Source organism: Hirundo rustica, chromosome 4 (assembly GCF_015227805.2).
Source record: "Hirundo rustica isolate bHirRus1 chromosome 4, bHirRus1.pri.v3, whole genome shotgun sequence".
Lineage (NCBI taxonomy): Eukaryota > Metazoa > Chordata > Aves > Passeriformes > Hirundinidae > Hirundo > Hirundo rustica.
The window spans coordinates 20,469,454-20,495,165 of NC_053453.1; the positions used below are offsets into that span (position 1 = coordinate 20,469,454).

At 35.9% G+C, this 25,712-nt stretch overlaps 1 protein-coding gene across 5 annotated transcripts in view; it reads left to right on the plus strand.

Moving 5' to 3' along the window:
* GRM8 (glutamate metabotropic receptor 8) overlaps positions 1-25,712 on the plus strand; it is a 328,659-nt gene that overhangs the window by 66,258 nt on the left and 236,689 nt on the right. For all 5 annotated transcript variants that reach the window (XR_005700607.2, XM_040062862.2, XM_040062865.2 and 2 more), the window contains one exon: positions 2,352-2,568. Coding sequence is in view for 4 of the 5 variants with exons in the window: in XM_040062862.2 (XP_039918796.1) it covers positions 2,352-2,568 (217 nt within the window). In the remaining variant the exon portion in view is untranslated. The remainder of the gene's footprint in view (positions 1-2,351; positions 2,569-25,712) is intronic.

Genomic DNA, 25,712 nt, shown 5'->3' on the forward strand with positions numbered 1-25,712 from the left:
TTTGGCATGGCATATTGTTCTTTCCTGCTAGTGAAAAGCTAGCAGATGTTATAAAACAGTGGTGATTTAAGCTTACTGGTGTGCCCAGTGATTTCTGAGTATTGTGTTTGTTTTGTATTTGCTTTCTGTTTTTTTCCACTGTTATTAGAAATAACTCTAGGGAAGAAGTTGAACTGCAAAGAGCGAAGGAATATGTTTTCTCTGCCTTTTCCAGTGCTCTAAAGAAGTGATGTTCGTAGCACATAAAATATCACTTTTGATCTGAAACATCTCATTGCTGTGGTTGAACTAACAATTCTCCAACAAACGCACATCTAGGATTTGTTATTCATCTCATGCCTGAAGAAAAACAAACTGAGAGAGTTAATGAATATAAGTCTGTGGCCTAGGCTTCAAGATTTTCACTGCCAAAGTACCAGTCTAAAAGATTTCTTACTGGTGTTGATTGTGTTGACTATTAATGAAATAGCTTTCAGCAAAGGAGCAATGACATAATATTTGTGAAATGGAACACCAAGGAGCAAAATGAGTAAAATCACAAAGGTTGTCTTTATTGTTTTTACATCTGTTAAATATAAAAGAAAAAAAAAAGGAAAAAAAAAAAAAAAAAGAGACTGTTTTAGAGAGTAGTAGAATAATAAGTTTAGAAAGGCAATGATATGTGGTCTAAATATGCATAACTGTATTGTTGCAGGCCAAAAGTATTTTGTCTGTAAAGAGGTAAAGATGTTTCAAACACTTTCTGAAAGAAAGGGAATTTATACAAGGCAAGTTTTGTAAGAACAATTTATCTTTTAGTTTTACTTGGTGTATTTTTTCTTTGTTAGTAATATTGATTTCCATGAAATATAAGCTCTAACTTTTTCTGTGATCCTCCCTCTCCTCTCCTTTTTTTTTCTGTGCTCTTCAGTTCTTATTATAACAACATATCAGATTTTTATTCTGAGGCATTTCCATGTGTAGAAAATTTGTTAAAGAAGAATACAGCCAAGATACTTAAGAGTTTATTTTGTCAGTTTCTGACTGAGAAATGATTGTGCTAACTCTTACGCAATTAACTGTTTATTCAGGCTGTACGAATTTATCTGCACTGTCTGTGCAGGTTTGGTTTATGAACAGACCCTTTGAATTCCTTCCATTTGCCCCAAATCCCTTTTTTTTAGTTTGTACTGATGAGGAAGACAACGTAACAGTTGCACTGAAACCTTCTACTCGAACATCTAATATGACAGACAGTATTTACCAGAACACCTCTTGCCTGGCGCTCCTCAATTTGGCTCTCAACAGAATCAGCTTAGGAACTGCATTTAGATTGCTTGAAAACTGTTACATGTTTTGTGACATTAATTAAGCACCTCTTATAGTATAGATCACAATGCAATGCAATTTTTGGAGTATCTTTTATTTCAAGCTAATGACTGTTTAATCAGATTTTCTATTTTAAATAAGAAGATCATTCTCCTGATAAGTTAGCATAGATGCTAAGTAATTTTCTTGCACCAAAAATATTTATTAAAATAAGTGAGTATTACTTACAATGTCTCTTCTGGATGTTGCTGAACCATCTGTATAAGACAAGAATTAACAGAAACCACTCTTGATTTTTTTTTCTTAAGATAATAATAATGTATTTTAAAATATGTTCCAGTTACTTAGGTTTGTTTCTACTAAGAATGTTGAGGTGTTTTCTGCAAAATTTACCATCCTTGTAACCTTTCTTTTTCTGTATATGGATATTATATACAGGTAATTTTTTTAAGTGTGGGGTTTTTTCATCAGATAGCTTTTGCTATTAAATACATAGCCTTCATGTTCTTAAATCATGCACAATGAACTATTAAAACTGGAAAATGAAAAACCTGTGGCAGAGAAAGCTTGAAAAATAGTTATAAAATGGGAAGAGACATTTTTATGTACATACATAAAACACAGAAATGGAAATAATCCACATTTTACTTGTCAAATTTCAAGAATCACAGTCTTCATAAGTGACCTTTTCATTTTCTGTAGTAATAGTAAGAATTCTTCCTTTTTCTTTTCCCTCCTTTTTTTTTACTTCACTTGTTTCTATTAGGGCCAGAATAAAAAAAGTTGTTACATTTACATGTCAAGAATCATGACATCTGGAGGAAGGTTGAATGCATTATTTCTTGCTGAGTGGGTTACACGATAAGGCTTGACTGACGTTATACAAAATCCAAGATGCTTTTTGATCAGCTGATTTAATTAAAACAAGATATTTGGTTCTGCACAATGCCTGTGTATAATCTATTACAAGCTTTTCAAACGTACAAGTATGTACTGTAAAATGTGATTAGATTGGCTTGCATGACTTGTTGTTCTGTTTGCAGATACCTCAAATCAGCTATGCATCTACAGCTCCAGAACTGAGCGATAACACCAGGTATGACTACTTCTCTCGAGTGGTCCCACCAGACTCCTACCAAGCACAGGCCATGGTTGACATCGTGATGGCCCTCGGGTGGAACTATGTCTCAACACTGGCTTCCGAAGGCAACTACGGAGAGAGTGGTGTGGAGGCGTTCACCCAGATCTCCAGGGAAATTGGTGAGTGTATGTTTATCAGGTCTGGTATTTATAGCTGCTGAGTTGCAGAGCATCGCTGAGTTCTGATTAGGTGTATGCAGCCTGATCAGAACACCCATGGGTGTGTTACCAGGACTCAAGGGGGTGATATTGCTTCCTGCACGTCTGCAAAGGTGGCAATTCTGGCAGCAATTTAAGAAGAGAGGCAATATCTATATATCTATATATCTATATATCTATATATCTATATATCTATATATCTATCTATATATCTATATATCTATATATATATCTATATATCTATATATCTATATATCTATATATCTATAATCTTGACCCTTTTGAAAAGGGGCAGCTTCTTGATGACTTAGGGGCAAAAAACAACCAGATGCTGAACTACAGCCAGGTTTGAGGAGATGAAATTTTTGATTCAGCTTAGGAAAATTACGGTCCATAGCTTTGGTGATAGCTTTTTCCGTGTTTCAATGCAGATGAACCTAGAGGTTTTAATTTTGATGAATTTTGAAAACGACAAAACCCTTCCACTCTGAAGTAAAAGATAAAACCTTGCCATTTTTCCTTCATAATAAAATGTGCTGTACAAATACAGAGAGACATGCACTATGAGAAGTATGTTTAAATCCTGTTGATGCTTTGAAATTTTTTTTCACACTTCCTAGTTTTTTCTGCCCTGAAAATAAATGGCTGTTTCTCAGGAGCAGTAGTTTTTGGACACCAAGGAATAAGATGATGAGTAGCAGGTGGTTTGAAAGAGGGTGGAATTGGTCTTTCACCAAGTACAGCATTAAATAACAAACAGCCCCTCACCACCCCAAACAATTTTCCTGTCCTTCCTCAGAAAGCCTGGGTTAATCTACTAGATTTGACTTTCAGGGAATTTACATATAAACTCCAGTTCTTTGAATCAGCTTGTGTGGGAAAATATGCTAATATCTCCCATTTTCACTAAATGCATGTGAATATAGAGAGCATCTTTATCATAAAGGAAGGCACACATGTGTTTCAGGTGCTTATGCTTGAACCATAAAGGTAAGTGATTACTTGCAAGAACCTGGTTGTAGAATGAACCTACAGCCGTTCTTGACATTAGGGAACCAGTGTATGTAATATGCTCACTCATTTAACTGATAAATGTTTCCAGCTTCTGATAAGCTGTCAGCTCCTAGGTGTCTTCATGGGAGAGCCAAAGCTGTCTACTGTACATTGCTTTGTTCTGGGGTTAGCAAAGGCATGTATAATTCTTTCACAATTCATATCTAAAAGAAATGGTTCACCTATTGCAAATAGATTGGCTTCCCCAAACACTCACTGAATTCATTGGCTGAAAAAGCATTTTTTCTTGAAACCACCTGCAACACAGCTAGTTCTGAGTTCTGAAAGAAAACAAATAAAATACAAGACTTTTTACTGTTTCCCATTTCCAGGGATATGAAAGAACTTCAGATGGGTGTAAACAAAAACCGTAATTACCTTATAATCACAATTACTTGAGTTTGTGTCAGCAGGATCTTCATTGATACTAGAATAACAAAGAACATTGTAATTTGATAAATAATTAACAAGAATAAGATAAATTAAATAATGATTATTAATAGGATTGTAAATCCAAAGCAGTTAAAATCCTGAATTGGTGTCCTTAACATTACAAGATCTGTGTAACACCAAGAAGTTGTGATTAGTGGTTTGCTTTTTTTTCCCCCTTGTGATTTATGTTTTCTATTAGAACACTTGGGTTTTGGCAACATCTGTGCTTCCAGCAACTTACCAATTACTGTGGGTATCAGGGACTCTAATGGTTCTGAAGAAGGAAAGCAGAGGGAGGCAGGACAGACAAGTGGTTTTTATTTCCTAGAAAAATACTCAGGTGAACAATCAGGTAAATCATATGTAACCACAGGGACATGATTGATAACCAGTGCAGAATTGTCAAGAACAAATAGTATCAAATTCATCTAATAATTTTCTCTGACAGGATAATAGCTTATAGCTGGAGAAAAAAGCACTTGATGTGTCACATATCTCAAATTTTGTACTGTTATCTCAATTGTCACACACAGTATTCTCCTGAGCAATTTTGGCAATTGTGATCTAGGTGTAAATAGGCTGGATGCAGACCTATTTAGAAAACTTTTCTCAGACGCAAATTAGCAATGATGTCTGTTTAAATGAAAGAATGTGTTGTGTTTCATTTGGCAGTTGTTTAAGCTGGAACAGGTAGTAGCCAATATTTTCATGTTTAACCAGATGGACTTGGAATGAAGATTATAGGCGGTTACTTTAAGGTCAGAAAGGTCAGAAGGATTAAGACTAGGACTAGGAGCATATCTAGAAGAAATTAAGGGTTCCAAATCTGAAAACATTGTCTGGAAAAGGACAAATTTAAGACACCAACAAGGCATTTGGCTTCTGCAAGAAGGATCTGTAAAATGTGGAGTTCAAACAGACTGGTCAGTAAATACTATTTAAAAAAATGTTACAGGGTTGATAGTAAGTTGTAGCCTGTATTCCTCATGTTTTAATGCAATGTGCAGGTGGACATACAGCCTGTAAAAAATTTTTTGTAGTCCTCCAATTTGTTTGTCAGTTGTGGAACATCATTTTGACTCAGTACAGGTTCTGTGCCTCACTTCAGAAAAGGTGAAACTTCTCAAGCAAGAACAAAGAAAAGTCTCAAAAAGTTAGTCTGTGAAGAACAGCTGAGCAGGGAGGCTTAGTTCACCTGAAGAACAGTTAACTAAAGAGGTGATAGAAAACCATGTTTTCAAATTGGCTTTTGCAGAAAGGTAGGGGACAACTTGTTTATCCAAATACAGTGCATGTAAACAGAAATAATGGAATTAATCTCTAGGATGATTCTGTCTAGGTTTGGAGAAAGCCCTTTTTAATGTTTAAGACATTAAGTATTATACCAGCTTGCTTGTGGACATTTTGGAACCTCCATTGATAAGGAACCTCGAGAATGCATTAGACAAACACCTGCCCAGTGATTATGTAAGTGTACTTAGCTCTTGCTTGGGGCTGGGAGGTGGAATGGATGATTTCTTAATGTCCCTTCCAGCCTGATCCTATTATCCACTGTCTTCAGACTTTTTATCTGAGCCATGGGGCTGGAAATGCTTTTAAAATGGAAACTGAATAGCATCTAACTATGAGGTCTGAGACTATAGTCTATGCAGGTTTACAAAAATCATCACATAGTATAAGAGTGCACGCAACAGCAAAACTTGCCAGGTCTATGTCAATAAACTGTGTGTTAAGAGAACCTAATTGGGACGCTGTGCCTCTTGTGCAGCTGGCATACAAACTTACAGGACAGCTCAACTTGCTAAGTACTTTATATCCTGCTTAGGATAAGTAGCCAACAACTGGAAGCAAAATGAATACAAAGATCAGCATAATGAAAAGAAAAAAAATAGGGGAAAGGAAGTGAAAAATACTGATATATTAATTTCTGAAAAAAAAAATAAAATTAGTGTATGAGAGGACATGTGAGATAGTAGATTTGAAAATATAAATAGGAAAGCTTATTTCTTTGGTTTATTATTTGTATTGTTTTTTAAAGGAGAGGTGAAAATGGGCTAAGGTTTTACCTAATTTTAATAGGTTAATTTAATGTACACATTTAATATAATTTTAACCCTTTGTTTCTAATTTCTGTTCAGCTTCTATTTCTTGATCAGTAATAGAAGCAAAAGGAAGAAACAGGCTCCCAAATGAAATGTGGAATACTGAAAAGGTCAAAGTGATGCCACCCTGACATGTCACCAAATATATTACATATCAAAATCTGCTCTCATTTTAATGACAAAGATCTTGTCTGGGACAAAGCAGAACTGGAAATTAAATATTTTACATGACACCATTTGGAAGGAGATGATTCCAACTCATTCTTCCATGCATTGTTTGAGGACAATGATTAAATTTACAGAATTTTCTACTCCCATTAAAAAGTTAATTATACCACTGTAATCATTTTGACATCATGATCAAATCATTTTGGTACATTGACCAAAGGAATTAATTCAAATTCATTGCTTAAGAGTTTAAGCATTAAACTGGGACTTGATTCACTGATACAAACTAAAATGGGGAAAAAAAGGAAGCACATTTTACCGAGTCTTCATTAAACTGTCATGCTAAATATTAGTCTTCTATTTACTTTCTGTTCATTATCTTTGACCAAATAAATGTTGGAAAGTTTCTGATCCAACTCTTTTTTAATGGTTTATTTCACCTGTTATTAGAAACCAAATTAATTTACCATTAGAGAGAAAATTATGTGATGCTTTTCTCTTTTATTTTTCTTCCCCAAAATACAAAAGCACTTAATTCAGACAAATCTCTGATTTCAGCATACATTCTCAGTGCAACGTTTGTACAGGAAAATGTAACAAATCTACAAATAATATATGAAATGCTATAAGACAGATTTTATTCACCACTATTGGTCAACTGCTGATAGGTACTCTTAAAATAAGAGGTAAAAATGATTAAGGCAGGTAGTGAAGCCAATCATTAAGTGAGAAACTTCAGCACTGCTTGCCCCTTTTTGCTTGGAAGTTGATTTTGCATGTCTTGACAGAGGCGTAAAGAAGGCAGCAAAGAGCATTTAATCAAAGAGCATTTTTAAAATCTTTGACTGGTCAAAATAACAGCTTCATAGTAGCTTTATTCCAGAAGAGAATGATACACTTTACATCAGGGTGTGACCTTGAATACATATTTTCAGGAACAAGGTTCTATAGTTTTACCTACTCCTTTTATACTGGTACATTGCAGTTAGCAGCATTTTTCCGAGAAGCGACTACAGTTACTTTATGATCTTTCATAATATTGTATCACTATAGTGACAATGAAATTTATCTATTAATGGTAACGTATGCATGTGCTGAATGAATGCTAGAGTGGTTTTGTTTGTTTCAGACTTCAACACAGGTAGATATAATTTGTTTACATAGAGAATGGTCTCTGCATCTATTTGACATTGTTCTTAAATCACGTGTGTCTTTTGTTAGTTCTTTCAGGGTGTTTGCAGTTGTGCATTGTACCTCAGCTTTTATCCAAATTATTGGTTTACATCTTCACAGAAGAATCACAGAATAGTTAGGGTTAGAAGTGATTCTGAGAGTCATCTAGTCCAACCCCCTTCCAAAGCAGGGTTTCCTAGAGCAGGTTATAGAGGAATATGTCCAAGTGGGTTTTGAATGTCTCCAGAGAGGCAGAATTACCTTTCATAATTTTTGGACTTCAAATTTTCAGTGGAGAAAGTGTAAGACTATTGGGAAGTGGGGAGGGAGCTTTGAGCAGGAAAATAAAACTTAAGGGGTGTAACATTTCCTTTCTACTTAATCTTTGATTTATGATTTAGAAATAAGATGGTTGCTGTTAAGATTAGTTCACATTTCCTGCAGTAATCTCTGCATATGTTTGATATAAAGCTAAAGCTATTTGTATTTTGTTAAGTAAGATGAATGGACTTCTCCCACACCCCCAAGATAGTGTTTAATAGAAGATTAAATATCTTGCAACATGAAGATGAAAGAAATACAACACATAAAATGTAACCTTTTCCCTAGAGATATTTCTGCTTTAAAGTCTGTTTTCAGGCATAACAAATTAATTTTCACAACTAATAATAGTCTAACACACCCTCGCTTAGGGTAAACAGTTTAATTCAATTTTAAGTTTTATTTTCATATTTATGCAGATAAAATTCTATCGATAGCACTGTATTTCAAGCTGCAAGCTGTAATTAATAATAACACTGTATAATTGGCTACAGGAACTTCAAAGTAATGTTGAAAAATTACAAAATCAGATGGTAGGTGTATTAATATTGCAAAAGCTTGAAAATTACTCCAGCAGTTTTTAATATTTGTACCAATTAGTACCTGATAAAGAACAGTATAATTTCTAGGGATTTAAGATGAAGGAATATTTTAATTTCTCTCAGTGGTGTTAATCAATGTGATATTCTTAAGCTATAATTTTTTTTTTTTTTTTGCTATAGTTTTAGGGAGATATCTCAGAACAGGAAGCATACTTTCTGTGTATGCTCTCTGACCCTCCAGTAATTGTAGGGAGACTTTAATACTCTTGAGATATTTCTTCTCCAGTCAATTAGTTAAGGCACTTTTAAAATGTCCTATAGTAAGCTCACTAGCTGTAGTACCCTAAGTGCTACAGAAGTCTCTGTAGTAGGACTTTTTTCTTCCTTTTGCTTCATGTCAACACCAGATGTTTGCATTGGTTGTGAACACATATTTAAAGAGTAATAAAGATGTCCAAGAAAATTTATTCCATCAGTGCTTTTAGTGCTATGACTTATTTGTAGTCATTTTAAACCTCTTAACTTAGTCATGATAACTTATTCATTTTTTTAAAATGTATAATACAAACAAAATTATAAATGTGGTGATGCTAATTTTAAGAAAGCAGTCTTATTAGATTAAAAATTAGAGCCTACAAAAATATTTTTGGTGAAATATAGCATGAAATGCCCATACCTTTTCATCAAGAAAAGTGTTTTTTCAAATGAGGGACACTTTCTTCTTCGCAGACTGGAAAGTCTTAGTGTCTATAAGCTGAAATCAGTAGTTTTACAGAAACCATTTCAAATGAGATCTAAAGTGTGCATTTTAATACTAGATGTGAAAGCACATCTTAAAAGTACTACGGCATAGCTGTATATTTATTTGAGGTTTAAATCATTAGGTAAAATCTTTCTAAAAGGAAAGGCCAAATTTAGAAATCATTGCTTAAACTGTAGTCTATACTATGCTTGAGACATTTATGATTATGAAGGATCTTTTCTGGCCATATAAGCTTATTAAAATTTCTGAAATAAAAAGGAAGATAAACATATAGGTTTTAATGTGTAATCTGATCATTGGGATGACAGGAATAGAATTTCTCAAGTGTTGCTCTTCTGTGTATTGGTATGTATTACCATTGAGCCCGCAGCTCTTTGTGACTTTTTTTTGCTAGAAGGACTCCCAGAGCGGACAATTCACACATCATTAAAAAACTCATGTGAAAGCAAAGTTAGGAAATGTCTAAATCAAAATATAGTCATTCTAGTTGTTTATGACCAAATTTCACACAATCCCATTAACAGGAATGGGATTTTAGCTCAGTTAATACCAGTGGATTTTCTTGTGTTAAGCAAAAGTATTTGTAAAGTGGATACTAGAAGGATAATCATCAAGGATGCCCAAGAGGATTTGTGGTCTAAATAAAGCTACCCATGCTTTGTTTTTGTATTACGATTTTTTTTTGTGGTGAAAGACAGAGGAGAACTATTGGAAAAAAAAAAAAAATTGACAGCATATTTTCATGGTAGTTGTGCTTAATTGTTTAAAAATAAATTTTAAAAAATCTCTTAGTAAGTTCCAGAAGCTTTACAGATTTTACCATAAGTGAGATTTTCCCCCTCTTTTTTCAAGAACTGAATTCCTCTGTCTTTTTTTTTTTTTTTTTTTTTTTTTAACATAGACTTCTTTTGTTGTCACTTCTACAGAATCTTGTTTTCACACAAGATTCAGCCAAGCACCTTCTGAATTGCAGTGGTGTGAATGAATCAGGGATCAAACAGGCAGACTGTGGCAAAGTGTTGATCAGAGCCTGTGTGAGTGAACTTTGCCAACATTTAATTGTTTTGCTTTCCCGGCATGCACAGACTTTTGTAAGAAAAGCCTGTATTTAAGGGCACCATCTGAGAAAAACTGACAGGAAGGACCATAGTGACGTGGACTTGGGCTGTACTTACACAATTCTTTTGTTAACATGTCAAAGGGTTCACAGCATTTGAATTATAGTCTTGGTTGTGCTCCTGTCAGGAAGAACTGTTTCTGATATCAGAGAATATTCTGAGTTGGAAGGGACCCACAGGGATGACCAAATCCATTTCTTGAGTGAATGGCCCATGCAGGGATTGAACCTTCACAACCTTGGTGTTATTAGCATCATACTCTCACAGGCTGAGCCAATCTCAGGATCTTCTGTGGTCTATTATCTATCTAATTCATGTTAAGAAGGTGCACCTGATAAAGAAAAAAAATGTTGAGTCTCTTGAGTTTTCTGAGAAAATTTCTCTCATCTCTCTTTATGTTTTTTTGTCTTGAAATTGTTTCTATTAGATTTAAATATTTAGCATTTTTTTAGGCTTTGCTTTCTACCTGGAGAACTGTAAATTTTAAAAACGGTGTCAGCATTGCCTCATGATTGATATTAGCAATATACTCTTAGTATCAGCTCTTTTGTGATCTGTAGCTGCAGTTAAAACAGTGAAGCACTGGAACTCTCAGACTGAGCCAGACACTGTAAGCCGATATCTTGTCTCCAGTGGTGGCCTCAATACATGGAACAGAAAGAACCAAAGCCTTACTTAGTCACTGGCAGAAACACTTATCCAAGGAACATTCTGTAACCCCAGGTATTTAGTGGCTGATACCTAGATTTCCTGAAGCTTGAAAATTTATATCCATTAAAATTTCTTTCTGTTACCATTTTAATCTCACTTGTTAAATATTCTCTTGTTTGGATGCTACAAATGATATTCAGGCGAATCCAGTTAACCTCCTTCATAGTGTGTCTTCTTACTTAACTCTGGGTTATAAGATATGAAGTAATTGCAGTTTAATGGTTTCTGTTGTCACTTCCGGGACCCTTTATTTCATTTATATGTCTGTTCAGCTGTGTAGCCATGACTGAACACTCAAAGTAAAGCTTTACTGTTGATTTATGTAGTGTCACTGTAATCTCATTTTTTATTCTTAGCCCCAATCTTTATGCATCCGGACAAATTGTAAGCTTTTTCTGCTGGCTGCTGGGTATCAAGCAAATTATTTCCAAAAGCAGTCTGTTCTGACACTCAAAGTTTATTAACAAATGACAACAGCTGATTTAGAACCCAATGATGTGTGTGAACAATTCCAGGTATTTCTGCCAGCCTGTTCTCCACTGTATTTGTCAATAGTCAATATTTTTCTATTACATACTTGTTTATGTATCTTTGTGAACACTTTGTCTCTTCTTTCTGCTCTTGTTTATTTCAAATAATTTTATACCATTTTCAAAATTTCCAATCTTTCTATTCAATACACTCCCTCTCCTTTTGAAGTGAATTGTGTTATACAAATCAAACCCTAGTAGGCATTTCTAGAGCACATGTTTATTAACCTTTTCCAGTGCTGAGTTTTGGCTGTTTCTTTCTATTCCTTCCACTCATTGTTTTTGATCCTTGGGAGTCCCTTCCCTCTCCCCACTCCCCAATTTCTAACTGTTAATACAAAAGTCTTCTGAAAACTGCATTGTGAATGTTAATATTTTTTATGCAAAGCTAATATATCAGCTTTGGTAATAACTGCTGTTACATGCCACCTAAGTACTAAGAACAGAATGCTGAGAGCTTTAAGTTTACCCTATGAATGCATCTTGTACAGCTGTATGCCCCTCCTGAATGCATTTATTCTTCAAGGTGCTTTAAACTATGTGAGATCATATCTGCTACTGAGCCTGTGGTGCTGGGAGTTTGAGGGTGGCAGTTTGTAACTTTGTTAAGTTGAATTTTTGTTATCGTCCAGCTGCACATGCAGCCACTGACCGAGTCACGTAGCCCATGGTCTTTCAGATATTAGATTAGCCCTGAATGAAACTTGGAATTTCTCTTTCTTCAGAACTCTTGACAACTGTTAGTTTATGAATTGAGACAGAGGGAAATTGCATTATGATTTTTGTACAAGCTTCTCTATTACAGCTGAAGCATATTTTGTTCAGATTTCATTATAATTTTATTTTTGAAAGCTATAAAATGAAACAGAAAATGAATGTTTCATCTGATGGCTTTGCAATTATGCCTTCTGATATTAAAAAGAAAAAATGAACAAATGCAACTGAGACATCGTTTTCAAGTTTTTTCAACAACTTTTTCTGAATGGTAATATCTATGAGTAAAAAATAATCATAAACATTAATGCTACCCAATAATTACCTTTCCTTCCTTCCATAAGCTAAATGTTGTTAATATATGGTGTATGTGCATGGTATATAGTCTACATTTGTGGACAGTCCTATGGTTATCTGGGAAATTGTTAAAGCAGAAAGCAGATACTGCTTTTTTTTTTTTTTTTTTTTTCCTGAGGAGAAAGCAAAATGAGAAAACAACTATTCATCATTCCATGTTTATGTAATAGATATGTGACTTTATGCTCATTGTTATTTACTGTACTGTGATATATCCACCTCAGTAGTAGGTAGATGATAGTAGGTGATGCCACTATCTTTCTTCCTTTATATTATGATAAATTTAACGTGTTCTGGGCTTTACCAGTGGGATTTTCACTTCTCATTTTACATCTTTATGACTTTCCCTACTTGTTCTACTGTTTGTGTTGTCACTGGCTGCTGTTTGTAATATGCCACGCTGTGACTGTGATACGCAAAGCAATCACATGGAGTCAAGAGATTTTTGCCGGGCAGAGAGTTCCTCCGAGCCAGCTCAAGGCTGAGCCAAGGCGGAGAACTAGGCGGAGAGCCCCTCTGCCTGTTTATTTCTTACTTTTTATACATTTGTGGGTCTGGCAATGGATTGGCTTTTGGAGATATCACCTCCCAGCCGAATGGCCAGACCAATTGTCAGTTACAATTGTTTTCAGGTTAGAAATATGTAAACAAAGGACAGAGAATGAAAAACAAAGGATTTGTTTATGTTACATGTGTGAGAAAAAGTGAAAACTGCTCCTAATATTGTACAGTAGCTAAAAGGTCTGACTCCATTTTATGAACAATCAAAAGGCTTTTAAAAACTCAGAAAAACCAGAGTGACACCACGCTTATACGATATTCTTGAGCTTTGCTCTTCTGAATTATGTAGAAGCATTGACTGAGTTGAATGTTGCAATGCTGACAGTGTTCTTCCAAGATTAAATGCAAAGAATGTCTGATTGTATATGTCAGAGATATTCTTGTCTTCATTTTCCTTATTTTCTTTCTGTTGTTGAAGAGCAGGGGCCCGTATTGTGCCCTGAGTCACAGTAAACATGTGCCTACTATTAAACATGCAGAAAAAAGTAATAGCAGTTTGCTACTAAACATGCAGTGGGGTAGCTTAACAGTAACAGCTCTCTCTTGGATGTTCAGACTGGGGTAACCCTTCAGATACAAGTCATTCCCTCAATTCTATTGCCTAATGAACTTTTCACAGAGTATCAGAGAATTCTGTTTGAAGAACAGTATTTCAAAGAATTGCTCTTATTTGTTTCAGAAAAAACAGGCATATGTGTATGCCTCACTAATATTCGGAAAGACTCTGCATTGATTTTTTTTTTTTTTTTTTCTGGTATAAATGCATGATTTTTATGCAAATTGCAAGTTATGTTACCACCACTTTAAACTGGGATGGCAGAAATATGCATATTGTGAAAACTCACAACTTAATATAATTTTTTTCTCTTGCCAGAAAACTAAGTGTTTCTTAGGTCTTCTCAAGGACACAGTTTTGTATGATGAAAAAAGAGTTGTTTATTCCTCTACTTTCTTAAATATATAATGATTAGAGACTTTCCATCACTTTCTAGAAGAAACTGAAAGAGAACTAATTGTTTAAAATGCTGACATTCTAAAAAACCTGCCAGTCTGTCTTTAATATTCTTCATAAAAGCAGGATATTTTGACTAGACAATTAATCAAGAGAATGAGTTACAAAACAATACCTTTGAGTAGCACAGGTGTCATGCAGATAAATCTCTGTGTTGCTGTGTCCGTACGCATCCCAAAAATTTCATGTCACCTCCATTCGGAGCATACTCCACAGTAGCATACAGGAATGCAATTGCCCTTCGCATGCCTTCGTAAGTCATCGTCTCCTTGGGATGCTTGCTGAAGTGCTGTGATTGGGTTGTCATAGAGAGAGGAACAAAATTTCAACCTCCTTGCAAATGCAAAAACAAGGGGGTGTAGTTTTCAAAACTGAGGACCGAGTCCATTGGAATGCATGCATCTGTATAATTTGTTGATGTTAGAGGAGGGATGGAGGGCTAAAAAACCCCAAAATATCTCAACTCCTTGGTGAATTCTACAAACATTTATGCTGGAAATGTTTAACTTTGATTAAGTGATCCATGAGAACTGTATGATGTCATTAATCCCAAGGACGTTAATGCTCTCTAAGTTAAGATCAACCGCACCTGTTTGCAGGAGTACCAAGTCGAGATCTGTTTTCTTTTAAAAATGGGAACAAAAGGTCTGAACTAAACTTACAGTGAAGTTCTTTATTTTTTGTAGTGATTCCTATTTTCCTTTTAACCTATTTTCCTTTATTTTGAGGGTGGGTGTCTATTTATCTTCTGCATGGACCCCTTCCTTTGATACAGCATGCAAATCCTGGAGTATCTTAAGCCCCAAAACAATGAGAGAGAATGGTATTTTGTAGTCCCAAGAAATAAGCAACCACCATTTTATAACAGTTTAAGCTGAAGTTTTGTAGGAGTACCTACATTCTACTGTGCTTTCACAGTAGAATGGGAGGCTCTATAACTCATTAGAGCCTGCCCAGGTCTTTGGTGACTACGCAGAGTTCCCATGGATAAGGGGGATAAAGCACAAACTGAGCCCCTTTTTGCTGCTGTGTTCAGATGATAGCCAGATGAAGGCAGTACATCTGCATGCACTCTGCCGTGTGCATTGTCATCCATTCTGCTGGTGTATTGGATTTGCTGTGAGATGCATTACAACATTTGCTAGGGCCAGTAAATTGAGTTATAGGATTGTAATTATTTTACCTAATATGGTAATGCACTTAACAAAGTGTAAATAATCATGCCGCTCAACTTATAAGGATTGTCAAACCTCATAATTAATTACATTATATTGTGGTATTTTTATGGATTAAATGATTTCAAAGCTTATTCAGGAGGTAGAAATATTAATAACCTTTGATTAAAATATTTTGATTAGTTAATGTTTTTGATTTTTTTTCACAGAATCATTAGCTTTGTAAACGACAATGCCCCTTTCACAGAAGTGAAATGTTAGAGACAACCTGAAGATATTCTTTCTATTGCTAAAATGCATGCAAAATATATGTTGCTTTCTTTTTTTTTTTTTTCCCCTCCAGTTAAGTGCCAAGAACTCGGTTCAACAATTAAAAAGTAAGCTACAGAATGATATTGGTGGCTTAAGTTTTTACAGACTTAGTTATGAACTTTTTTTTGTAGTTAATGTTAATTTCATTGTTAAATTCCTTAATTGTTTTGATATTTTAGTCAGATGTACATGAATTAGCAGTGACGACTATACAGAGGCTTTTAAAGCCATGGAGCTTTGAGGATGCTTTTCTTCCTATGTGGACCTAGGTAGACTCTAAACTCTAGGTCAGCTGGGGAGAGGAGGATTTCATGTGATGGCAATGTTCAGTTGAGATGCAGAATGATTTTTCGAAGAGAGAGCAATGGTAATGGCCAGATTTTCACAATAATGTCCATGAAATTGTAAGTTTCATTAACTAAGGTCGGTTTAACTGAATTTAGTTATCTGATCTTTCTTTGTCTTTCTGTGATAATTTCAAAGGAGACGGCTTTTTGGAAGAGGACATTTGAATGTGTTCAGGAAATGTGTTAGTGATGGAAGAGCATCAGTTCCCATATGTACACTTGCCACAGGCATTTAAAACTTGTGACAAGCCCCTCTGGGCTACCTACACGTCGGGTGCCTCTCAGGAGGAATGGTGAAAGGCATTCAAGGACTTCTATGCTGGCTGGAGAATCACTTTCTGTTTCCTTCTAAATAAATCTCTCTGCTCATTTGTTATTTGTTATACAGGCATAGAATACCTTGTGTAAGAAAAAGATTATGTACAGGGTTAAATGGTAGAATACATAGTGTTATATGCTTTTTTTCGCTTAGTCCAATTACATAGTTTACACAGAAGAAAACAGGGCAAATGAAAAGTGAAGGAAGGGAAAGAACATAAAGATAAATAATGCTTAGTGAATATCTTTTGTTATCTGTTATCAACTTTAAGTTTACATTATGTTCAGTGTAATCAAGTGCTTAACAAAATACAGTTATGTTTTGTTAGGAAGTGATAGTCTAGGCAGTGCAATATATTGCTGAACATGGAAGTAAGCCCCTGAATTCTGTCCAGTCTGGTTTAACTTATGCATGGGAAGAGAAGGAAAACAAAGCAAGATGCAAGACAGGACCTGAGCAGTTTATAAAGAGGACTGTTCAATGCATTTGCTTGAGACAGAGTGGAATCAGACTCAGAAACCCAGATGATCCTTTTGCACAGTCTCTTGGTCTTAGGATTTTCTCATGCTCAGGGATAGAAAAGTGGTGCTGGCTCAAAGCTTGAAAGTTGAGTTCTGGTTCCCTCTGCCTCCTCAAATCATCCTAACTTGCTCAAGCAAGTTATCACTTCTTTAGGAAGGCATTTTGATTGATGACTCTGTAATTTGATTCCATTTTTAATGGATTTATTCCAATGAAACACAAGTCTTGAGTAAATGTTTCTTTCTGCTGTACCTCACTCTCTTAAATAACAGAAATTAAATACATCTACAAACATTTTTTTCACTCCAATTTTGAGATACGATTTTCCAATCCAATTAAAAATGTGCACCTTTTAGCTTGGAGAGTGTGTTTTATACTAAATCATGGTTTCAGTTAGAAGAGGTTGCTCTTGAAGTAGTTGTAGCTTTATGGACTATCATGCAAATCATATGTGACTGCTTTTTTTGAATTCTGGTTAATTAGTTAAAAAACTCCATAAAACAATAAAAAGGTTAATGCAATACCAAACATTCACCTGTGCAACTGAGCTTGAATCTTAGTTATCTGTGCAAAAGCTCCTTTCCTATCTCCAAAGGAGAGGAATCCCAGTGTTACAAGATCTTCATGATTCAATTTTTAGCAGACTGCGCCGTGTGCAGTTGAGAGCATGGTGAGAAAGTTTATACAGTGCTGTTGCTTTTGCTTACCCAACATTATTATTTCTTTGCTTCTACAATCAGTGAATTTCCCACTATTCTAATTCATTCCTTTCCATTCATGTGAATAAATGGATTTTAGATAATTAAGCAATTGAAATGAGACTGACACCACTAAAATATAGAATGATGAGACACCAAGATTAGCCTCAGCCCCTCTTCAATTATTTTCTCCATCAACATTTTATTCTTACTGAAAGCATTGTTCACTGCTAACTTGAAAAAAAATAAAGCAGTCATCCTATCACAGAGGCAGTGTGAGGAGGTGGAGGGCAAGAACCTGTAATTTTTGTATTGAAGTAATTCTAATACCACTGAATCTGTAGGAATAAGATAATGGATATAAAAATGCTCAAATGGCATGCATTTGTCTTATCTTTTGCATTTAATGTAACTTCATTATAAAGCCTAACATTAGGTTTAATCTCTTGATTATTGATTGATGTTAGGCATCAAGGGGAACAAAATTATTGAAGTAAAACAATGTTTGGAAGGCAGAAACAAACCTGGTATTTGTCCATTTCAGACTTATGAAAAGAAAGGCAGTAAAGGTATCTTGTGGAATTTCACTATTTTTGTACATTAAACTAGTTGCCAGAAAATAGTTACTTTTGATTACTTTTAGATGCAACATCCTGTGCTGTGTTTTCGAATAACTGCATGGTCCTTGCTTTTTCAGGTTTTGTTATTGATTTTGTTCAGTGGCAGAACTTAGGGTATGAATATATACACATTTGTGGTGGCAGTGGGGAGTAGAATGAGTGGTCCTTGTATATAAGTAGAGACAGAGATCAAAGTCCCAAAGCTGTTGGCAGAGTACTAGGTAAAACAAAAGCATTACAGATGCTCTATGCTACCACAGGATGTGGGGGGAGAAGCTTTAACTTCTCATAACTTGCTCATTATAGCCTTGCAGATTAAGAAAGAAAGGGAAAGGGAAAACAAGAGATTCAGTTGCTTGATGATAAAGAAGAATTAATGATGAATAATAGATAATTAATTCTGCAATATGACATGAGGTCAGAGCCCCAGATGGCCTTCCAGTTGTTGTTTTTTCCAACTTAACTCTTAGATGTCCAAATTAATTCCTTTGAAAGTTCCTGCTTGAGGCTTCTGGTTGCAAGCATGCCATGTCCTCAACACTTCAAAAATACTCAGAGAAGTCTGAAACAGTGATCGGGAGTTTGATTTACATCATTTGGTGCTGTGATCATCTATGGGGTTACTCTAGCACCAGTGGATGCTGATTTTTGGAGATGTGTGAGTGACCTTCTCAGGCTACTGCAGCCAGAGACTACCTGTCCAGGAGGGTGCTTTTACCTGTAGGGTTACACACATGCACACTCACAGAAGGCGCAAAACCTAAAAGTTATCTGGGGAAATTAGTTCAAGTGGTGCCCTTTAATTTGGAATCTCTAAGATTGACAGTAGCAGGTGTGCAGGCTTAGACCCACAATCTCAGATATACAAACGGAAAAACAATTTCTGTAAATTCGGAACCTCATTTGGCAGAAAATAAAATACAAGAATATGAACCTAAAGATTTTATTTTCTCATAGCATACCTTAAAAATAGGTGCTTTTTAAGAAGGATTTCCACTATGAACAAAGTATCATGTCTGTATTCAGTCCTTTGGTAATTTAGCAGCTCTTAATTTCATCAAACAGGAGTTTTCCAGGATTACTTGTGGCAAAGGAATTACCCAAAATGTGGAAGATCATCCAATTACAGTTTAAAGAAATTTACAATAAAGACAATTAACTGAACGTAGAAGTCTCTGAGAGAATCAGGAAAAGAGCATTAAAAAGTGTGACAGGGGTTGTGTGAGAACAAGACCTTCTCTTATGTCTGTGATTAAAACAACGGGAATTATACCTCATGTTTATTTTAGCAGTTAAAGTAATTGAGGTCCCTGGTGTTGGGACACATGCTTGCCTTCCTTTCTTCCTTCTTTTGCCTCTTTTCCCCCATTTCTCACTCAATTTTGCTATGAGAAGACCCCATACTTATGTGGAAAACTGACGTTTGGTTAAAATGAAGTGGTTTTAGATGTATACATGTTAACAAAAAGGGATCAGTGGTCTGCTGCAGAAGGAGGGAGGTATAGTAGGACAATAAAATCTTCCTCTGCATTTTTCTATTGACTTCCTAAATTCTTTAGCGAGTCAATTTAAGTGGACTGAGAAGTCCCCATTTGGATCCAGAAACTTAAAATTTCAGTCAGACAGTGCCTAATTTGATCTTCCCATTAACAGGATTGTATTTCATCCCATGTGTATTCTGTGACAATAGAAGAGCTATTATAGGAAGGAAATCAGGGGGTTTTGAGCAATCCCTTATTGAATATTGCAAAATGTGTACACCATTTAGTTTAAGGGATGTGGTAGCAAATACCTGAATTTTTCTTGTAAAAGCATTCAGCAAAATTTAATTACGATTAAAGTAATTATCTAGAATTCGCAAAACATAAGAGCCTTAATGCACCTGAATGGCATCTAATAAAAGGTCCAGAAATCTCAGGTGTCTGTTTGTATCAAATGCATTTTGCAGGAAAAAAACCAAAAAACAACAACAACAAACTTCTAAGGTTTTATATATGTAGATATATATAGAAATTGATCCACCAGCATTTCCTAGACCGTGAAGTGTAGTTGGGCCATTTTATTTAATAGCCATTTATCAATCCATGTTTCCTAAATTTATTAATTTTTTGTAGGAGACTGAGCATATAAAAGGCTTTGGGATTTTCTAAGCTTCAAACATCTCTGATTCTAAAATGAAAAACTAAGAGTTTCAATGAGCAGGGCCATAATGTAGTCTTGTTAACTATGGCTTAATATGTTATGGTTGAATTGGGTGAGAACTTTGATTAAAGTTTTGTCTGTTGTTGGAGCATTTGAAGTGACTGTCCTGTGTGGATGCTATGGTGTCTACCAAAAACTGAGATTAGCCTTTCCCCAAGGGAGATCACTTAACTGAATCTCGTCTCTAATCAGCCTTTGTGCTTTCACAAAAGATGAATGTACTTAATAAGCTTTTGGACCTCTGCCTCTCTGTCAAATTTGGCAAAACTGTGAAAAAAGCAAGAGGTAGACCTCTTGCAATATGCCAGAAAAAGGGTACCTTGATCCACTGAGAATACCAAAGCCTTACTGTACTTACTGTATAGGTTTTGTTTCTTTAGGAAAAAAATGAAGACAAAAATACCTGGAATGTGTAAAGCACGCTGTTAATGTGGTTAGAACTTGGTCTGGGGTTTTAAATGAATGGCCTCTTACTTACTTCTGAAATTAGGGCTCTTGCAGTAAGTAATGTTTTTTTCTCTCTTAGTAATTATTGGAAATAAAAAGAGGAAAAAAGTTCCTTTCCAAAATTATTTCCCTCCTTGCTATCCCTCTCCTGCCCAAGAGAAAAATAAAGGCTTCAAGTAAAGGCTTTTATTTTTGGTGATTTATACATTGTTTATGAGACACCATCAGTACCTACAACTTTCATGCATGGCAATATTTACCCTCATATAGTATTTGTAGCATTTAGATCTCAGTGTGGCATACTGCTAAGATCATAGTAACTGTAAGTACTGTGTGTGGTAAATGTCAAGATTTTAATTGCACCTAAGCCATAGGCTTCTTATTGCTTTTTTGGAGAGAGCACATAATGAGCATTTCCCCAGGATGTATGTGATGAAGGGATTCATCAACATAGTTTACCTGCTGCTGCTCTAAGAGTAGAGTGGTTAGTGTAGCTTTAGGCTGCAAAAAGCAGATTCTGAGAAAAAAAAAGGAGAAAGGTGTTTCTGTGATAGTGTCTCTCCTACATACACAGCAATTTAATATCACCACAGTTAAATAAATTGTCAGTGCCATAATGTGTTTTTTGCCTAGGTACTGCCTAACCTTTGTACGATATAAATAAAGAGGCCATTGTCAAAGACTGCAGACGGAAACAAATAGTGAAGAGTATTAACTCTTCACTATTTTCAGCTGGTTTAAGAGTGTTTTCTTCAGCTGTGAACAGAAATTAGTTCTTAGTATGCAAGTCTGACTTGGTCCATCACATTTATGACATTTGTGGGCATTTTTCACAAAGATGTAGACAGCCCAAGATGTGTTCCTGCGTGTGCACCGTGACACGGTCCTAGAGAACGACCCGTGTCTCTGAGCCCAGAGCACACTGCTGTGACGCTGCTGTCAACAGAGCGAACGGACGGGCTCTCGTTTGGAAATCCACAGACTGTTTATTCAGGAACACAAACAGGGAACAGCAAAGGGGTCCTGGGATGAGAATAGCTCCAAGTAGGTTCAGGGACGAGAACAGGATTGGGCTGAGTGCACAGGGGTATATACAAGACAAAAGAGGTGGATCTGAGGGTCAAGGGCCAATAGGGATAAAGGGAAGTGGTGCAGAGGAGTGGCTGGAACTGAGGGGAATCAATAGGATAACAGGGGTGGAGTACTGCAGCAAAATTAGGCCAATACAGGTTAAGGGAGGGAAGAACATTCTGGAAAGGATATGTAAATGGTAAACGGGGCTGAACAGGGTGACATCAACCAACTAACCCATAATGTAATAGAACTTATAAAGCTATTAAGATATTAATATCATAATATAATGTAAGTGCAATATATATTATATATTGTATATAATGTATATTATAATATTTATAATAGATTAGTATAATTAATATATTAACATATTATCATATGGCTGCAAGGGCCCATAGGAGGGAGGCTTTTGTCACCATAACCTTGAGGGCTGTTTCTCCCTGTTTGCATTGGTCCCTCCAGGGCTGAGGCATAACTACCATGGTAGCAGGCCCCTGGGCCTCCACAGAGACCTGCCTGGGGAACCGGCTGATTTGGACTAGGGCAGCTAAAAGGTCTCAGTGATGTGCTAAGCACAAGCTTCCACATCAGTTCATCCACTGTAGTTATCAATGCCCAAGATGCATTCATTATGAGGGTGTGCTTGAGGTGGAGTTGCAGCAGGTTCAATGCTATCTCCTTCCTCTGGCACCACAAATTAGAAGAGACAACCGTCTTTTATCTGAGTCATTTTTACAGCACCCTTCTCTGACTTCTCCTTAATTCTCCAGCACCAGAGAGTGTAATTGTTTTCCTCAGGTTTGATCTTGTCTTATGCAAATATTTATTGAGGGGCTAAAGTGCTTAACCCTCTTCTCCTTCACATTTGACCAGGATGTGCTGTCCAGTGTTCCTCTGGTAGCAGTTTATACATGTAGCCTCAGCTCCTCCAAAGCAAGGTTCTGAGTATTGAGCTGTGGACCACTAGTGTATTATGTTGTGTTTGCTCCTTGCTGTGACACAACATAAGGAGAAAGAGGTGGGTCTTCTCCCTCAAGGGTGTTTCTCTCCCTGCATATATCTCCCAATTATGTGAATAGAGAGCTGCAGGTTAGCTCTGGATGTAAAAAAAACCAAAACAAAACCCAGACCTGAACCTCAGCACAAAGATGCCCTAGAATTCAAATTTGCTGCTGTGCTGTTGAAAAAATTTTCCCTGTAAGCTCTCAAGCCCTGTCAGTGGGTTTTAGGTATTAATTACAGAAGCAAGATTGCTCTGTAAGAGTTTTATATTCTGTTGCATTGTGGGAATTGCTGTAATGCTTGGCTATTATTTCTTCAGCTTCCTTTTTTTTTGAAAGTGTTTGGAGGCAGGCCTTAAACTTTTGGTTGTTATTGAATGAGGGCCCAAAGTGATGTTCAGTGAATCTGTTGCCAGACAGTTTGCTGTCACTGGGAATAGGCTTGAGGACTCATCCAATTCCATCTAATATCATGTTCCTGTGCACTCGAGCGTAGTGTCCTCTGAATGACAGAGAGATATAGCAAAGCTGTTCTTTTCTAGGCAAGCTTAGATTTTCCAGCTTTGTTAGGATTTCTCAGGAGAATTAGTCTATTATAGGTGACTAAAGAAATACTTATGTTGGTCCTATTTTCAAGTTAGTGTTTCATGAGATTTTTCATAACATTTAAGTGATAGTATTACTCTTTTTCCAGAACTCTTCATTGCATTATACATCATCTGACTGTATTAAAAAAAAAAAAAAACAAAAAAACAAAAAAACAAAAACCAAAAAAACCCCTGAAATTTGTAAGTTGATGAAATTAATGCTTGAATTAGTCCCACAGCAAAATCAGTTGTTGTAGAAAGAAAAAAAAAATCTTAAATTCTTTATACCATAGGAGAAGAGGAAGAGCTGGTTTGGATTTACATCCATTATTCTGCCCAGTGACTTCCGCACACTGTGTTGTGTTAGGCACTCATGTTCAATTATGGAAATGATGCATTAGAAGAAGCTCTTTTTAATAAAATGCGTGGAAGTCATGAAGGAAACAGGCTGATGATCACTGTAAGGTGACAGATGGAGGGAGAATAAACAATTCAGAAGTAACATAATGGTATTCTGTGGGTTATCATTGGAATCTGGGTCATAGACAGACTGTCTAGTATACATATTTGAATAGGCTTTGAAAGTACTTCTTGCTGTTGACTGCATTAGGTTCCCAAGGCATGACAGCACTGAAGAAATTGGACAGACAACTTGGATATGTCTGTCTCTGTGTAGACCAGCAAGTATATCCTTTTCAGAAGCTAGTAGAAAACAGAGCTGCAGTATAAAAATAGGTATTGCTCAGTTTAATTAAGAATAGTTTTTGAGGCTCAGCTGTCTGGGTGATTTTTTCAGACTAATTATTCTGGTAGCGTAAAGAACAAGAGACAAAATGCATTCTTGTGCTGTTCTGAACTAGATACAAGCATCTCTCACAGTCACTCTCTAGAAAGCAACATGTGATCAAAAGGGCCTTCTGAGCCTTATTGAAATGAGAGGAGAAAATTGATATCTAAAAGCCTTTCTCAGCTTGTCATGATGGGATCCAAGCATGGCATTGTGTTAAAAGGCACATTCTGTAACTGCCTCTTAAAGGCAGCATGGCAAATGTTAATAATGATATCCCCTGACTTGCTAACTGGAGAAGAGCAGGCATGTGACATTCATTTTCCTTCCTGCAGAGGCACATAATATTATGTGCAGAATCACCTATTGCTTTCTTTTGGATCATGACCTCTTGATGACAGCAAGAATGACCTAACTCAACACTGGAGTTTAGGTTATCTGACATAATGAAATGGGCCATACTGGAAACATTTTCTCTCAAAGCTTGCTGAAAATAATCTGTTCCATCTGCCTGCTGAAACTCTGATGCTCTGATATTTTCAGTGAGAGCAACTCATTTTCAATCTGCCTGTCAAGAAATATTCATGAAAAATAATTGGAAACCCCAGTTTTGAAACATGAGTCTAAGAACTGCACACTAATTGTGTCAGTTTTCAAGCATGAGATAAAATTCAGTGAATAAATGATTCATCATTAATTACTGCCATTTCATGGGCACTCAGAGTATGATAGGGATGTAAAAACCTTTGCCCAAAAATCATCTGATAATAAAGAATGTGTCCGTGATGATTGCATGAATATTAGATATAGGCCTCATCAGCGATGCAGTAGTAACATTTATTTTTGTGAGAGGTTTGTTATTAGGCTTTTTTCAATCTAAAACTCACAGTTATTCTCTCAAGTCAATGCTCTTTTTACCTCATCCAGTCTTTGGCTTCTTCTAATGTGCCCACCTGTTCTTTCAAATTCCTTCCTGAGACATTTCTGCAATTCTGCAAGGAGTTTGTGCCTTCAGAACCAAGGCAATGTGGCTGAAGGTATTATCATTTTTGTGGATGTGGGAGAAGAATGGGTTTTGCAGAATTATGTGATACTACGGTTGTGTGTCCAACATTACAAAATAATTAATATAGTTATCTTTTTTAAATAACATTATTGGAACATTTTCTGTGTCTTTGTAGAGATTGATTTATTTACCATTATATAATTAATTGAAAGATTCCTGCCAGTAATGAAGGTCCTTGAAGTCTCTGCATTCATGTAAAGTGGTCTCAGGGCCCTTCCCTGACAGCCAGTACCAGGTTACAGAACAGAAATGTCGCAAATTCCAATATTTCACTGTCTTTAATGGTACTGTCATTTGAAAAAAAAAAAAAAAAAAGAAGGAAAAACTACATGCACTTCAAACGTGTACCACACTATCATTAAATTTTGTTGTTAGTGATTACAACAGACAG